Source organism: Stegodyphus dumicola, chromosome 12 (genome assembly GCF_044657685.1).
Source record: "Stegodyphus dumicola isolate Sdum_Otavi_A_Nest chromosome 12, ASM4465768v1".
Taxonomy (NCBI): domain Eukaryota; kingdom Metazoa; phylum Arthropoda; class Arachnida; order Araneae; family Eresidae; genus Stegodyphus; species Stegodyphus dumicola.
Window position 1 is genome coordinate 24,381,666 of NC_140779.1, and position 15,842 is coordinate 24,397,507.

General features: G+C 28.6%; 1 protein-coding gene across 3 annotated transcripts in view; it reads left to right on the plus strand.

Annotated features, from left to right (window-relative positions):
* Ipk1 (Inositol phosphate kinase 1) overlaps nucleotides 1-15,842 on the plus strand; it is a 272,981-nt gene that overhangs the window by 225,910 nt on the left and 31,229 nt on the right. For all 3 annotated transcript variants that reach the window (XM_085827577.1, XM_035357089.2, XM_085827576.1), the window contains 6 exons: nucleotides 1,819-1,863; nucleotides 4,372-4,476; nucleotides 7,397-7,463; nucleotides 7,541-7,668; nucleotides 8,168-8,266; nucleotides 15,042-15,100. In XM_085827577.1, the coding sequence (XP_085683703.1) occupies nucleotides 4,438-4,476; nucleotides 7,397-7,463; nucleotides 7,541-7,668; nucleotides 8,168-8,266; nucleotides 15,042-15,100 (392 nt within the window). In that variant the 5' untranslated portion in view covers nucleotides 1,819-1,863; nucleotides 4,372-4,437. The remainder of the gene's footprint in view (nucleotides 1-1,818; nucleotides 1,864-4,371; nucleotides 4,477-7,396; nucleotides 7,464-7,540; nucleotides 7,669-8,167; nucleotides 8,267-15,041; nucleotides 15,101-15,842) is intronic.

The following is a 15,842-nucleotide window of genomic DNA, read 5'->3' on the forward strand; positions in this document are numbered from 1 at the left end:
TTATTGAAGGGTTCCTAGTCGACACTGTTTCGCTGGAGCCGGTGTCCTGGCTAAATGCAGGACATAAATTTTCTGTCTCTTATAAATATAAGCAAAATATAAATAAATGGAGAAATTTAAATATATATATTTTTTACTAAGCCTCCATTCAAAAAATTATTTTGCATTTAAGCTAAATTAAATTACTGTGAAACCGGTGGGTGGTAAAGAAATTTTGCTACCTACAAAGTGGGCAGTAGGTATAAAAAGGTTGACTATGCTTGCTCTAGACAATTAACTGAAGCCGCTGTTCGGAAGTTTGTTTTAAAAAAATTAGGTCAAATTTTTCAGTAACTAGATTTACGAGTAAATATGCATTTTATTCTCTACATATGCTAGAAGTAAGAAATGTGTAATAAATGCTTTAGCTGAATTTTTATGCTTTAATTGGAGATATTGGTTGTATAGTTTGGAACTGGTGACAAACATAATTAGCAGTGATAGCTGAGGCACAGAATTTTGACTAATTTAATATACTGTGCACTCTGGGCTTAATTTCTACAATTAGACATGTTCAGAGGCCTACAGAAGGCTATCAGAAACATCAAACAAAAATAAGCAAAATAATAATAAATTCATCAGTAAATGATAAATAATTAAAATTGATTGAATAAGAGATAAGCAGAAATAGTCTCGCAGGAAATGAGACTAGTAAGCCATGGAACATTATTAAAATAATACACCACAAAAATTCAGTGAAATGATAAAACAGATGAAGGTTGAGTAAATTAGCAATAAGAAATAAGACTAAGGATTAAAGAAATATAAATGTTATTTTAACAATATTTCTCATTATAACTCAGATAAAACTGCTTCCTTGCTTTGGTTTCTGTTTTATTTAAATTCTTTTTAATAAGGTAATTAAAGCCATTGCCTCCTGAACATTAAGGTAATTCAGAGAGTTCTGGTACAACCCATCAGTGTTATTTTTCCTCTAGAGATTGACTGCATTCTGGTTTCTTCTTTGGACATGGGGGTTTCTTTCACAAATCTCAAGTTTTCTATAATATTTTTCTTTTCCAAGAGAAAATGAGTCTATTCAGCAACTAGTATTAATGCTAGTTTTAATAGCTGTTAAAATAAATTTTGCATTAAGAATTTTCTGTTATTGTTGTGATTCATTTTTAAGGAAAAAAAAAATTGCAGATTCCATCATATTTGAAATTGTCACATTTCACTTGGAAATTTGATTTTGTCAAAAATTGAACTGGGTTCAATTGCGCTCCAGCTAAATTTAAAACCCAGTGTACACAACATAATATTTGCAAACAAATGTGCTTACAAAGTTCATTAGTACAATTTAATATGAAAATTTAAGTATCAAAACAATTACATTGCAAAAATGGACAATGTCATTTTGATAAATGAATTGCGTAATAGGACGGGTGTTGTTGATGCCTTGTCAAATATTGCCAAAATCTATATGCATATAATTTTGTTGCTATCTGTTACATTTTGCAGTTGATATCAATAAAGTGGATTTTAATTGTGTTTGCATTTAATCCAAAGGCTAATAAATATATAAAAATGTGATTAGGAACATTGGATTGAATGGAAAAAAAATATATATTAAATGCAATCTGTAAAATTACTCAGAGAAAAAATTTGCATATGTAAATATTCAGAAATTTCAGATTTGAGATTTAAAAATAATAAAACTGGGGAATACTTCTTCTTTTTACATATAGGAAGCCTGAGTTGTATTTTGACATTTGTGTACATTTCAGTTAATATACAAATATTTTATATAAAAGTTTGTTTAAAATTTTCTTTTTTCAGGAGGAAAAGGTATTACGATTAACAAAACAAGACAATGCTTGCAAGGTATGAAATTTTATTCTTTTTCAGAAAATTCCTTTTTTTTTCCTTTCTTTCTTTTTTTATTTTCATTTTTTTGTAAATGTGAGTTGAGTGATACTGAGTTTTATGTAATAATAAGTCCCTCTTTCAGAACTTAAAATATAATTTTATATATATTAATGAATGAAGTTATTGTCTAGGGTACAGCTTCTTAAAGTATGTGCTGCATTGTAATACTATGGTGTATTACCCTTCTGTTGTTGAAAAGATTTGAAGATCCTGCAGTATTATGCTTATTATGTTATGCTAATTATGTAAGGGACTATTGCATATTATCATCATACTCCATCATCGTAGAGTTATAAATATATCAGAATTTAAATGAACCTTCTCAAACCCTTCAGAATGCTGGTGTCTTTAACAACATAATCTTGCTTGATTACTGTAGATTCAGATACTTTGTAGTTAGCTATAATGTAATATTTGCATACTGCCTTTTAAATCCACAGTGATTTTCAGCCCCCTAAAATGAACTACACATTTAAAAATTGCTAATTTGCATTATATGCTTAGCTTTTGAAAACCAGGGTATATGCAGCTAGATTTCTAACTTCATACCGTAGAACATATTCCATGACTCTGTTTCTCAGTATGTCCGTATCAAACTTCCACATGCTACTGAAAGAAAGAACTTCTGAAAAGAACAAATCTGGAAAAGTTATATGTAGTTAAAGCTATGCATTGTATTATGAAATATTTTGCTGTGAATATGAGTAAGAATAAATTGGGTTAGGCTAGGTTACTTATTTAAGGCAAAATAACTTGAGGGCTATCTGCCTATAAGGATGGTTATCTTTGTAGAGGATTTTTTGCCTTCTATCCACATTATACATAGGAAAACCATGAAAACCAATCATACAGTCAGCTGGAATTCAGATTTTAGGACTGTGAAACAACACATAAATGAGAAACATATAAATGGCATTGCATTGTTGTAATGTAGTCTCCCTTGTGATGCATGGTCACCCCACTTTACTTACCTCCAGCTTCCTTTCCTTCGTCCAATTCACACTGTCATGTGCCCTCGTGGGCAGATACATCATCAAGCAGGACACATCGCTCTTCGCGCGATGTCCCTGCCATGCTCGCATGATTGATTGATAATATAGTCAGTATTATAGTGATTGATAATATAGTCAGTAATAGTGATAGATTGGTAATATAGTCAGTAATAGTGATAGATTGGTAATATAGTCAGTATTGATTGATAATATAGTCAGTAATAGTTATTACTACAGGATATGGTAGAAAATCAATGTTGCTTGTAAAGTTGCAGAAGATTTTTTTTATGACAAAAAGGGAAGAAAAAAAGCTAAAAAGTATTGAGAATCCTTTGTTGAGGCAATAAAAGGGGAGGGATTCTATGCAATTTTCTTTGTTCAATACTCTACATAATATTTTAATCTTTAAAATATGATGTGTTAGCAACTTCTAATGCAATGTTAAACACTTATTTGTAACTTTCAGCAAAATTTTGAATAGTTATTAGAATCTTTCTACAAAATAAATGAAATCTTTATTGAACTATGCACAAATGATGATTTCTTCAACTAAGTAAAAGGGCAAGATACAGAATATAAACATGTAAAGTTGCAAGCATTTTAAATTAAAAGTTGTTCTATCATTTATTTGCTGATGTTCATATTACAAAAAAGTATCTATATTGTATTAGTTGTTAATAACAGAAAGTATACACATACAGAAATTTAACAAAAAGGAAACCCTAAATTTACCTAATAATCCTCAGAAGTGTGCAAAATTTTTCTGCACTGTATGTACTTTCATAATGCATTTCAGGAAGTAAATGAAAAACTACTTTATTGCTTTTTGTCATGTACATTCTGCAAAAGATATTTTAGACTGATGCTGTTAATGCACTTTGTTTCAAAGAAATAAAAAGTTACTAATTACACAATAGAATTTTATGAAAATTCATATGAATTTCAAAATTTATGAATAAGCTGTCATATTTTAAGCTGCTCATAAATTTCTTGATTTTTATACATAATTTACTTTGACATTTCGATGTGACCATTTATAATAATATATTATTTTTCATAAAATAGGTTATCACGCTTATAGTTATTTTTTTCAAAATCATCATAAATAGTTAATGAATCAAAGAAATTAATTTCAGTAGTCAGTTAACTTTCTTCATAGAAAACTCTTAAAATGAAAAATTTTGACATAGTGTGTAATTAATGTGAATTGAAACTGTGTAGTTAATTTTGATTGATTAAAGAACATTATATTATTATAACATTTCTTCACTTAAATAATAACAAAATTTTGAAATATTAGTAGATAGCATTAAATTCTCTAGCTTGCCAGACTTATTTAAAAATATTATGGCATAAATTTTGTGTAGTGTATATATTGCAACTTCCTAGTATTGTTATTAAATTAAAATCTCTATACTGAGCAAATATAATATCTTATAATGAAAAATTAAATTATTATAATTCTTTTTAGATTACTAGAAGCAAGGAAGTTCAATTTAAAGAACTGGAAAGTAAGGTTGAAGTAATTCAAAATGTCATGAAGTTTTTATTAGGTCAAGATTTAATGCAATGTCCTGTAAGTATTTAAAAATTATGTTATTAAACTACAATTGCTTTAAAATAATTTTATTAGGATAAAATTTATTTTTAAGCATTTAGTTATTAATTTTATTTATAAAATTACATATGACAAAATATTTCTTTTAACAATATTGTAATAAAATTGATTTGAATAAGCTATAAATTAATCTTTATTCATTTAAATCCTTTCTTAAAAACCTCTCCAGTCAACAAGAAAAGAATAATAACTTATAGTCATTTTTTTAAGAAAAGATGTCTTAACTCCTCCAAGGGGGCAAAATCCTACTTTTATGCAAAATTTCAAGAACTGTTTTCAACCTTATTTCTGTCAGAGCTATGGCATCGGCAGTAATAAATATTGTAATAAAATTGATTTGAATAAGCTATAAATTAATCTTTATTCATTTAAATCATTTCTTAAAAACCTCTCCAGTCAACAAGAAAAGAATAATAACTTATAGTCATTTTTTTAAGAAAAGAAGTCTTAACTCCTCCAAGGGGGCAAAATCCTACTTTTATGCAAAATTTCAAGAACTGTTTTCAACCTTATTTCTGTCAGAGCTATGGCATCGGCAGTAATAAACAATTCAGAAAAGTTTACACTTCGCATGAAGCCAAAATTTTCCGTATCTCCCCTTGAGCAGAACTCCTGTTCAGTGTTGAAAGTTAAGGGGAATCTATTGCCAATCTTTGAACCCAAGTGAGTGATATTGTGGGAAAAATCACCCGCTTCTAGTTATTTTATATTTTTCACTATTTTTCTAAGAAATTTAATGCATTTAGAAATAACTGCGCTTAAATGCTAACATATTAAATTCATTATGACTTAGTATGTGGTATTAGTTGGAAAGTAGCCACAGAAAAAATAAGATGAAATTTTATTATCTTATCTGCATCTACATGTCCCCAACAAAGTCGTAACTTGGTGTGTATCCGGATAAAGATTATGATAATGAATCTTCTGGAAAAGGATAAGGAACCATGTTTACTCTTCAGAATCTTTCAATATGAAAAAGACAATTCACATAAGTATGTATATGCAAAACAAGAATAGATATGTTATCTATATTTGGTGATGTTGGGATATTTTTCTTGATTGACTATTTCCAAAAAATCTCCCTCAACTTTTGTGGCTTGTATAATTTAATTTTTAATGGTTTTTTTTTTCTCTAGTGTTAAATGGGTGAAAACATTTTGCAGCAATGTGTTTTACATTTAAATCCTTTTTTACAAGGGAAAGATAAATACAGTACAGCATTTTTTTCAAAATAATGAAATCTGATGTCAAAATCTTCAGTCACCTTTTCAATTTGAACAACCCTTTTTTTAATGTTGTAACTGCAATTTTGATGTTTTATAGGTGATCAGGCATATTTGAAAAATGATTTAAATTGTTTTGTTAAAAGTCTTCTGTTCTATTCATAAAATAGATTTTGTTTTATATACATTAATATTACTGATTTCAACTACTGTCTTGTTTTTTCTTGCAACCCGAAATCTAAATCACTTAATTTCAGTGTAAAATCTTTAAGAAACGCTAAGTCACTGAATCAAGTTTTGTTATTTAAGTTTCTACATTCTTGATTTTGCTCTTTGAGAATTTTTTTACCTCAGTTAATAAATCATGAAATCTTTTTTTTTTTTTTTTTTTTTTTTTTTTTACTAAGCCACCTGACATTGGTCTGTAGTAATAATTCTGGCTGCTCTTCATCAAATTGTAAATTGGAAGATACACTGTGTGAGAAAATTTATCTTATGGCTTGCCTCATGGAATTAATTTTTCTCACATATAATTAATAAATTTGAATGCTACATCTATCATTTCTTTTATATTGAATCTTTTACTGGATAATACTTACTAGTGAAGTATGCAGGGATAGCTGAAAACACTTTGGAATTCATTATTTTGTCATAGAGTTATAAATGCATTTATGCTACCTATCATTGCTCCTGCTCCATCTACTGTTAATTACAACTAATTTAAAAAGTGATAGTTTCAAATTAGGAGGAAGTTTTTAAAATCCACATCTGTAGTCCTTTCATTCAAAGAAATCATAGTCAACAATTCTTTAGGTGTATATAATCTTTAAAACCATAGGATTAAAATAAGCAGTTGTGATATGCCTCTTATATCAGTTGATTTTTAAAATTGAAGGTAAAAATAAGAACATCTATTAATGTCATTATGTAACTGATGTCATAATGTAACTGTGTTATAATTTTACTCATTTTCTCAATATCCTGCTTCTCAGTATTTCCAGACAGATGTAGATCTTTAACTGCAGCAATAATTTCAAGCTTGTCCTTAATCATTAAAAAGTAAATCTGGCATTTCCAAGATAGTTTCTTTTTAAAAAAATTTCCTGTAAAAAAATAGTTTATATTTGTTTTTGATAAATATAGCTTACTTTTAATGATGTAATGAGCTCTTCACTGAGCCTTAAGATTCCCAATTTTAGTTTTTTCTCAAGTAACTATTTTGTGGCATTCCTACTGTATAGTTTTGCAAGGGCTGAGCTTGGTCCTAAAACTGTAGATGCACTGTGGAATGCTTTTCAAAATTATTTTGCAATACTTTTTTTCTTGTAAAAATGTAATCATCCATATCATTTTACACAAATATAACATATGATTATACTAATAAATAGACTATTTCTGTGTTTAATATGCGTGATTCACAATGAGTTATGCATTTGAGATTTAAACTATTTTTGTCTTAATGTCTATCTGGTATTATCCTTTCTTCTTCCCTAAAAAATATTTGAATTAACAAAAGTATTTTTGTAATATGGTATGAAAACTGAAGTTGCTGTATTAAATTCCATTTCCTCATAGATAAAAATTTTTAAATAAAGTAGAAATTCTGACTTAAAATTTTCACATATATATATATATAAATTATTTTGTTTATTTAGATAATTGTATTCTTGTCAAAAGAAGACATTTGGGTGATTAATTGTGTTGCCAATAAGTTCCGGCCAGGTAAGTTGTAAATAAGTAAAATGTCAAAAATATTAAAATAAAAATCAATCATGTTTAAAAAAATATTTGTTCTGCAGATTTTCGGAGACATAAGAGTGTGAAAGAAGAAGATTCATATGTTCTTATGTTACCAGATTATTGTTCCTTGCCTCCTCATCTTAAGAATTATCCTTCTTTTGGTCCTGTGATTAGTGTTGAAATAAAGGTATGTTTAACAATTAATAAAGATAAAATTGGAATACTTGAAAAGTATTTTAGATGTTTTTTGTTTTATTATTGTAAGAAAATATGCGTCATAAATGAAACATTAATAATGTATTTTTTTTTATATTTCATTTTCTTAAAAATGAAATCAGTTTTTATTTATTTTTTACATGCACTTCTTGAGTTATGTTGACATTGGAGGGGAATTCTTATTTGCAGTTTTGTTTACTTCTAATCTACATAAAATTTTTGGTAAAAAAATTCTCTTTTCATATGGGGTAAAACAACATTCTGTTTTCTTATGGCTTAAAGCATTAAAAATTTAGAGTACAAAATATTTCTCCAAGTAAAAGATTCTTGTATTTATTTATTTATTTAATTAATGTTTTGAAATTGAAGTCTATATTAAAGTGTTTGTAAAAAATAAGTGTACTTAGTTGATCTTTTATTTAATCCGCATAAATAACTCCATTTTTTTTTTTTTTTTTTTTTTTTTTTAGCCCAAGCAAGGTTTTATGTTGCAAGATGAGTTTTCATTACCTGGTCAATCTTTTGTTCCTATGCGTATGTGTCGTTTTTGCATGATGCAACAGTACAAAGTAAGAATCATTTAGTGAATGATCATGTGTTTTATATAAATAACATCCATTTTAATTTGGTAGAGAAAGGTTTTTGAAGAAGAAATCTGTCTATTGAAATTTATAAGGTAAAAAATTAAAAGAAAAGCTAATTTTCTGTATATTATTCCATTAAATAGTTTCAAATATTCTTAGAATGTATATTAAATCACCTAAGTGTATGATTCTATAATTCTTTAGCAGCAAATTAAAAGCTAATTTTGTGCTTTTTCTTAATCACATAAAATGGGCTCAGCATTTAATAGGCCTTTTCATTGCCCTGAAAATATGTTTTTAGTCATCTTTCATTAAATGTACAGAAATATGTTGTCTTTTATTGTATGTATTTTATTTATTTATTTTTTATTCTGAATAATAGAATTCGACATATTTGTAAATATTCATAAATATTATTTTCTTAAAAATTTTTAGAGGCATTCTTTTGAATAATTTTTTATTTGCTTTGCATTAGAAATACTGCATGTAAACCGCATGTAATTGCAAATGCTGTATATATGATATTTATGTAATATTGGATTAGCTGGTTTCTGAGAGGTTAAAACTCATTTCTGTCGTAAAATTGGCGGTATCTGGCAGAAATTTACAAAATAACAAAATTTATTTTAGTGCAAGTTCAGCTGTAACAATTACAGTTTTATTCAAAATTCATGTTAAAAAAATTCAAAATTCATGTATATTCATTACACAAGTTCTGCCCAAAATATTCTATAAAGTAGTTTACAGCAGAAGACCAGTTTTATTGCTTTTCAAAACATGAACAATTTTTTTTTTTAATTTGTTGTGAATAAATCAAAAGTTGAAGAATATTTTTTGAAACTTTTTGCAACTTAGCAGCATTTGCAGACATTGTTGTCCTTGTGCAAATTATCGATTTTCATTGTGTTATCTTTAAATTGGATTAAAATGTAAAGTTGACATTTTGTAAGACTTCATTGAAAAAATATGTGCTATGAAAAGAAGTTGATTTTGTATGAAAAGTTATGATGTAAGGGCAAAATATGAGTTTGATTAGGAGGTAATGCCTGAACATTTGCCTCTCACACACTGATAATTTATATCTTATACGCTTTAAGCAAAGCATGTGTGTATAATGTTGTAACTGCTTGATTGAAACTGTTTTAACTACAAGAGAGAGGAGAAACCCACCAAAGTAAAACTTAAATTAGGCAAAACACCAACCTTGCATTTGGCATAGATATTCATCTTGCTATCGGAAGAGGCATTTCGCTGTGAAAAATAACATTAATAACCTTGTTGGCTTTCCATTTCATCCTTCTATCAGTTACAAAATTGTATGGATTCACCAGAAATTCAAATTTGAGGTCATTTTCTCACCTGTAAATAAAATTTATTGTTTGATTCTTACAAATTCTGTCTGTGATTCTAACATATCTTATTAGTGTGGTTTGAGATATATTAACCAAACTAAAAGAGCATTAAAACTTTGCACCAATGAACATGAATATTTTATTTGAAAACAAACAGACTAAACAAATCTTTACTAACTAATATCATACATGGAGATTTAATCACAATTTTGACTTTGAGTCTGTAAAAATCATTTATAAATCTTCTTCAGTTAGTATATTTGGATTTCCTTGAAGCTTTTCGCATTCACAAACATTTTTCTTGTTTGATTAATGATATTAATTTCAATCCAGTCCTTCCAAATTCTTTTAAAATTCTAATAGGTACTTACGTATTAAAGCAACCAGGCCAAAATTCGCATAAATCGCCAAATTTGGCGACCCTACTTACGGCAACCCTACGTGTTATACATAATTTTGTAAAAAGAATTTATTTGTAAAAAAAAATAACACTGGGCGTGTACTACCACAGCAATGGGTTTTCGGTGGAGTTTGCCGAGAAAAGAAAGAGACTTTTTTGGTTACTGTACCTAACAGAAGCGCCGTTACCCTCATGGAAAAAATTTCCGAAAATATTAAGGAAGGAAGAATCATTTATTCGGATTGCTGGAAAGGATACAATACAAGTGAGTTCGAAAATGCTGGATTTCTGCAGGGAACTGTTAATCACAAATATAACTTTGTGGATCCCGACACGGGCGTTCACACACAACATGTAGAGCGCATGTGGGGCTCAGCCAAATGGCACAACAAAAAACAGAGAGGAACAGCCCGTCATCATCTTGACTCATACCATATCGAATTTATATGGCGCCAAGCTCAAGCTGTTAATGGTGAAGACGGTTTTCAATTTGCTAAAAGCAATAGCCAAAAGATTTCCGCCGAAAAAATAATTCTGTAACTTATTCAAATTCGAAACCAGAAGGGTTTAATTGCTATTTTATATTTTAAAACAAAATAATATAAAAACTGTATTAAAAATTATCTGTAATTAATAAATGTACATTTTCTTTCTATTCATACTTTTTTACTCAAACTTACAAATCGCGCCAACCTGGTTGCGATAATACGTAAGTACCTTCTAATATCACAAATTTTCATGTTTCATTATTGTTTTCCTGGACGGAGAGTGCTATGCTCATGCTTCTTTTTACTCGACCCTTTGTTTTTGCTATAAATACAGTCGTGCCTCCTCCCTTCTCTGCAGAACTTTTTTACTTCTGACTAAGAAGGGCCCATATCTGTTTGCCCTTGAAATTAACAGAATTTATTTTCAACATATTTTTTTTTTTAAGAAAGGAGGCAAAATATTCTATTTTTTGTTTTTAAAGATTAGTTTTAACAACATAACTTTGTAAAAATAATTCGCTAATATTTGGAATATGGTAACAGATAGTTTGGCGACATTTTGGTAAGGTGATAAAGGTTACTAGGTAGGACTTTAGCAATAACCTGAGAAGTACACAGTTCAAATCACAAATTATTTTGTCTCAGAGAAATGAGAGATCATGAGATATGTCATGTGACATTTTCCGGAAAATTCGAATCGTTATTTTAGCTAATATGCATTTAGAAACAATTTCGCTGCTAAAGTGCAGAATCGCCCACTTATTTGTTTGGTGTTTTTTACAAGAGTAAGAAGAGTAAGAAGAATTAGATTTTTGTCAATTTTCTTTGACTTTTGAAGTGAAAATAGGTCGATGTGTACATGGATAAAGTAAAGCGTGTGCGCAATGCCATTTTTGTGCAATTCTGGGAATTTTTTTTAAGTGAAAATAGGTCGACGTGTACATGGATGTGCAAATCTTAAAAACGCGGCAAGCAGTTTGCGATTCTGCACTTTCTCCCAATTTCGCACCTAATCTTCATCATGATTAAGCATTTTTGTTCCATAAAAGTTCTAGTATAAGCGTAATTCGGCTAGCAGATTGTTGAAAAAAATGTTGAGTATTAAAAAAAAAAAAAAAAAAAAAAAAAAAAAGCCTTTTCTTCGTGAAAACAAAATGGTGTCCAAAACAAAACTAGCAGGTTGCTGTAGCAGGGTTCGTCGCCAAATTTTCGCCAAAAAATCTCCAAGTTACATAATCCGAAGATTCACCAAATAATTATGTAAAGTTATCAAAATCGAATATATTTACTTCCCCCATTATTAAAGTTACCGACTGATTAAAGCGACAATTAATTTATTAATTAAAATATATACTATTGTAAAGTATTAAAATAATTTAATAAATTACAAATATTGCTAGTTAATAAAGTATCTTAAATACTCTTCTGGCATTAAATGACAAGAACTTATGCAACCAATTTCTACCACCAGTAAGACCTATGCAACCAGTTTTTTACCTATTTTCCTCTTGCAAAAGTCAACACTACGTCACATATGTAAGAGATGTGGTTAAATTTAATTGACAAATTACATGAAGGAAAACAGTATCAATGTTATGCGAAGTAATAATAAGTTGTGTTGTGTATTATGATATTCATTTACATAACACAATGTTCCCCCCCCTCAAACTTTTTTGTGTGCATAAAGGCAGTGGAATCTGTTTCTTAATTTAATCTTTCAGAGATGATAGAACAAAGGAAAAATGCTGTATTTGTAGTATATACTATCATGTATAATTTGAAGGATGCATAATGATAAAAGTTACGCTTCTTCATAAAAACACATCAAACTCGCATAAAAATTAATTCTGTTTGTTCATGGTTGGTATTGTTGTCGGAAGACGTTATTGGATATATTTAGACTGCTGTGTGTTTACATGACTGGAATTTTTTTATTTGACCTATGATTTATTGTTTGACTACAACATATTTGACCTGTAGTCAAAAAGTTTATCCTTAAAGTTCCAAAAACACATAAGATTCAAAAAATTCTATTAAAAAAAATCATAAGCTTAAAGAAATTGCAATCTGGTCTAGTTTAGAGATTTCAGTTTAACTTCTGACAAAAATTTGAGCTAAGCTATTATGGTAAGTCTACTTGTTTAAGAATTAATCTCTACCACAAGCTAAAGATATAGAGTATAAAATCTTGCAATTAAATGAGCTGTTTAAAATGGGGAAGCCAAATGATAGGGAAAGAAATTACTGTGATAATATTCCTAAGTGAATGCCATATGGAAACTTTTTCAGATATTCAATAAAGAAAAGATTTAAATATTAAATACATAATTGTGTGTTTATTTTACAGTACTGCTTATGTATGAGGTTTGCAATAAATATTTTTGTCAGATAATAATATTGCTTTTTATTTTGTCTGGATGTAAAAGTCCTTTTTTTGGGGGGGGGAAGGAAGAATAATTTAAATTGTTTTAAGTTTAATCTGTAATTAAAAAAAAAAAAAAAAAAACATCAAAAGTACTAACCATAAAATATTTTAAATTCTGGATTCTGATGAAGGTTTACACATATTCTTAACATCTGTATACATTAGTTCATTCAGAAAATTCCGAGGTTTCTAATTACAAATATAAATTAATCCATGCAAAGACATAAGAAAATTTCATTGAATCATCAAAATGAATTTTAGTTTTGTTCTATGACATTTTGCCATGGCAGCTGGGAAATTCTTTTTTTTAAAAAATATCATTAGGTTTATTCATAAAGGAGTTATCAAATACAGTTTGAGAATCTTTAAAAAAGTAAATGTAGGCTGTCCAGAGAATTTTGAAGTGACCTGGATATCCAAGGAGGCAGAGCCTAGTGAATATGGGAGGAGGACACAAAACATTGCAGCTATGCAGAAGTATAGAGCATGAAATAAGGCATTTTCTTTCTGAGGATTTCCTAAAGTTTATCAGTGTGTAAGACTCCTAAACATTTTATATTCAATCCGGGCACTGTGTCAGGTGAATGGACTAGTTGCATTAGACTAGTTGTTACTGGTTTTTCCATATGTAACATAATTACGAGACAGTTTGTCTTAGAAAATTAGACCAAAGCATCCACTTATTAGGCAAATAATCTTTGCTTGCTATTTTGTAATAAATTAAAAATCTAGGAATGCCTGATTTATTCCAGAAATAACTCTGTTTATGCAGAGAGTTCTTGTGTTCTTGTCCGACATTCATCAAAATGTGGAGGCAAGCATTGTCATGGTGGAAGACACATCATGATAATTGGTCCATTCTAACTTTGCTTCAGTTTCTGCTTTCAAAATTGCTATTTGGGAACAAATTTATTTTATGTGTTTCCATTTTTCAAATTTATTTTTGATTTTTTGGCAAAAATGCATTGTATACCACTTCTTTTCTCTTTCCACCATATGTAAAGCATAACTTTTTGGAGATACAGCTTCCCTCTCAGTGTTACCAAACGAAGTTTTTTACTCTTGCCCCATGATCCTTTTTCTTGTAAAATTATTGTATAGTATTCACTTCTTATCTCTAGTAATGAGTCATTTCAAAAAAGGAACTTCTTACTCCTTTTTAGTAAAGAATTGCATGTCGAATCTCGTGCAAATGGTTCTGCTCTGTTAAAGCAAGGGATTGTAGCAGCTTACATACCCAGTCTTCTTCAAATGTACACTTCATTTTTTGGAATGTTAGTCTATCTGATAATTTCTGAACTGTATAACATGGATTTTCAGTGAAAGCTTCTTTTAATAGATCCTAGTTTATAAAGGATGGTTTTCCAGAGTGGGCATAATCTTCAAGGCTGTAATTGCCATGCTTCTCTAAATAAATTCATACTTTAAAAATTATGTTGCAATACATGCTAGAATTATCATATTCAAAAGATCATATTTAAACATCCACTTCAATAATTGTCCCTCCTTATCAGCACTAAGAAAGCAGTTAGAAGAAAATGCACTTTGATTTAAAAAACCACAGAACTTTTTGGATGCCCCAATATGATATAGCCATTCTAGTAGTGGCCTGCCAAAGATATAGAACTACATGTAGTACATAGAATATATATCATATTGGGCCTATATGTATCAAATATAAAATGCAAATTTTATTTAGATAATTAATTTCAAAATGTTATAATCTGGCTGTCATTATTATCAAGAGCTTCTAGTTTTTAAGCAAAATTACAGGTATTTTGATTAGATATAACAAAATAATTGAAAATTCCATGATTTAATCTGAGTTTGATTAGAAGAGGATTATTAATCTTGAGTTGAGGAAAAAACAATATAAAGATCAGAGTATTTTGCTATACTTTCATATAGTGATTTTTATCTTCTAATTGCAGAAAAAATTAGTAAGCATATTTAAAAATTTTTATTTATTTAATGAATTAACTTTAAAAACATAAAAATAGGCCTTAATTTCAATTTAATAATTATTTCATTTTTTCTTTTTGCTGCATTAAATGTATACTGAATGCAAATTATGAATGGCATAACTATTTTTCAGGTTAAACAGGGTGTAATTTCAGAGAAAAGTGGTTATTGCCCAACTGATTTATACAGCGGGTGAGTATAGTGTTGATTAAGACACAATAACACGCCAAACAAATACTAATTCAGAAGTCAAACAACAAAAATCAACGTTATATTTTCAAAATTTTCACAGGACCTTGAGTTGGAGACTTGAGTCCTGTGAAAATTTTGAAAATATAATGCTGATTTTTGTTGTTTGACTTCTGAAATAGTATTGATGTTTATGCATATTATTACTTATCTGTAGAATTCTGCAGAATTCAAGAAGTTTGAATATTTTATATTAAAGACGTATAAATATTGTTATAATTTTTTAAATAAAATTATGCATGTGTTTGGACTCAGCTATAAAATTAAAATTTTTTTGCAGCAAAGAAAGCATCTATGCTTATGAATAAAATAATCATACATTTGAGCTTTAGCATTGAAATATTTTGATGTACACAGAATTTTCGAAATTTAATTTTGTGAAATTAGTATACCATTATTTTGAAGTCAGTTAGAAGTTAGCTGTATGTTGGTATCGATTGTAGTAAACTGCTTTATGGATTTTGAAAGAAACTGATTCAGGAGCCAAATTTCTTTGCTTTAAATATGAAAAGAATTAAGGAAAAAATAAATGTAACATCCTGTATTGGGTGGAATCGTAAGGAAAATGGGAAAAAAAGCTATGTTTAAATGATGGATCCTTTCATCTACTGTAGAAGGAATCTTTTCTACTTTTCATTAAAAATATTCTTCATCTACTGTAATTAAAATTATCAATTAATATTAT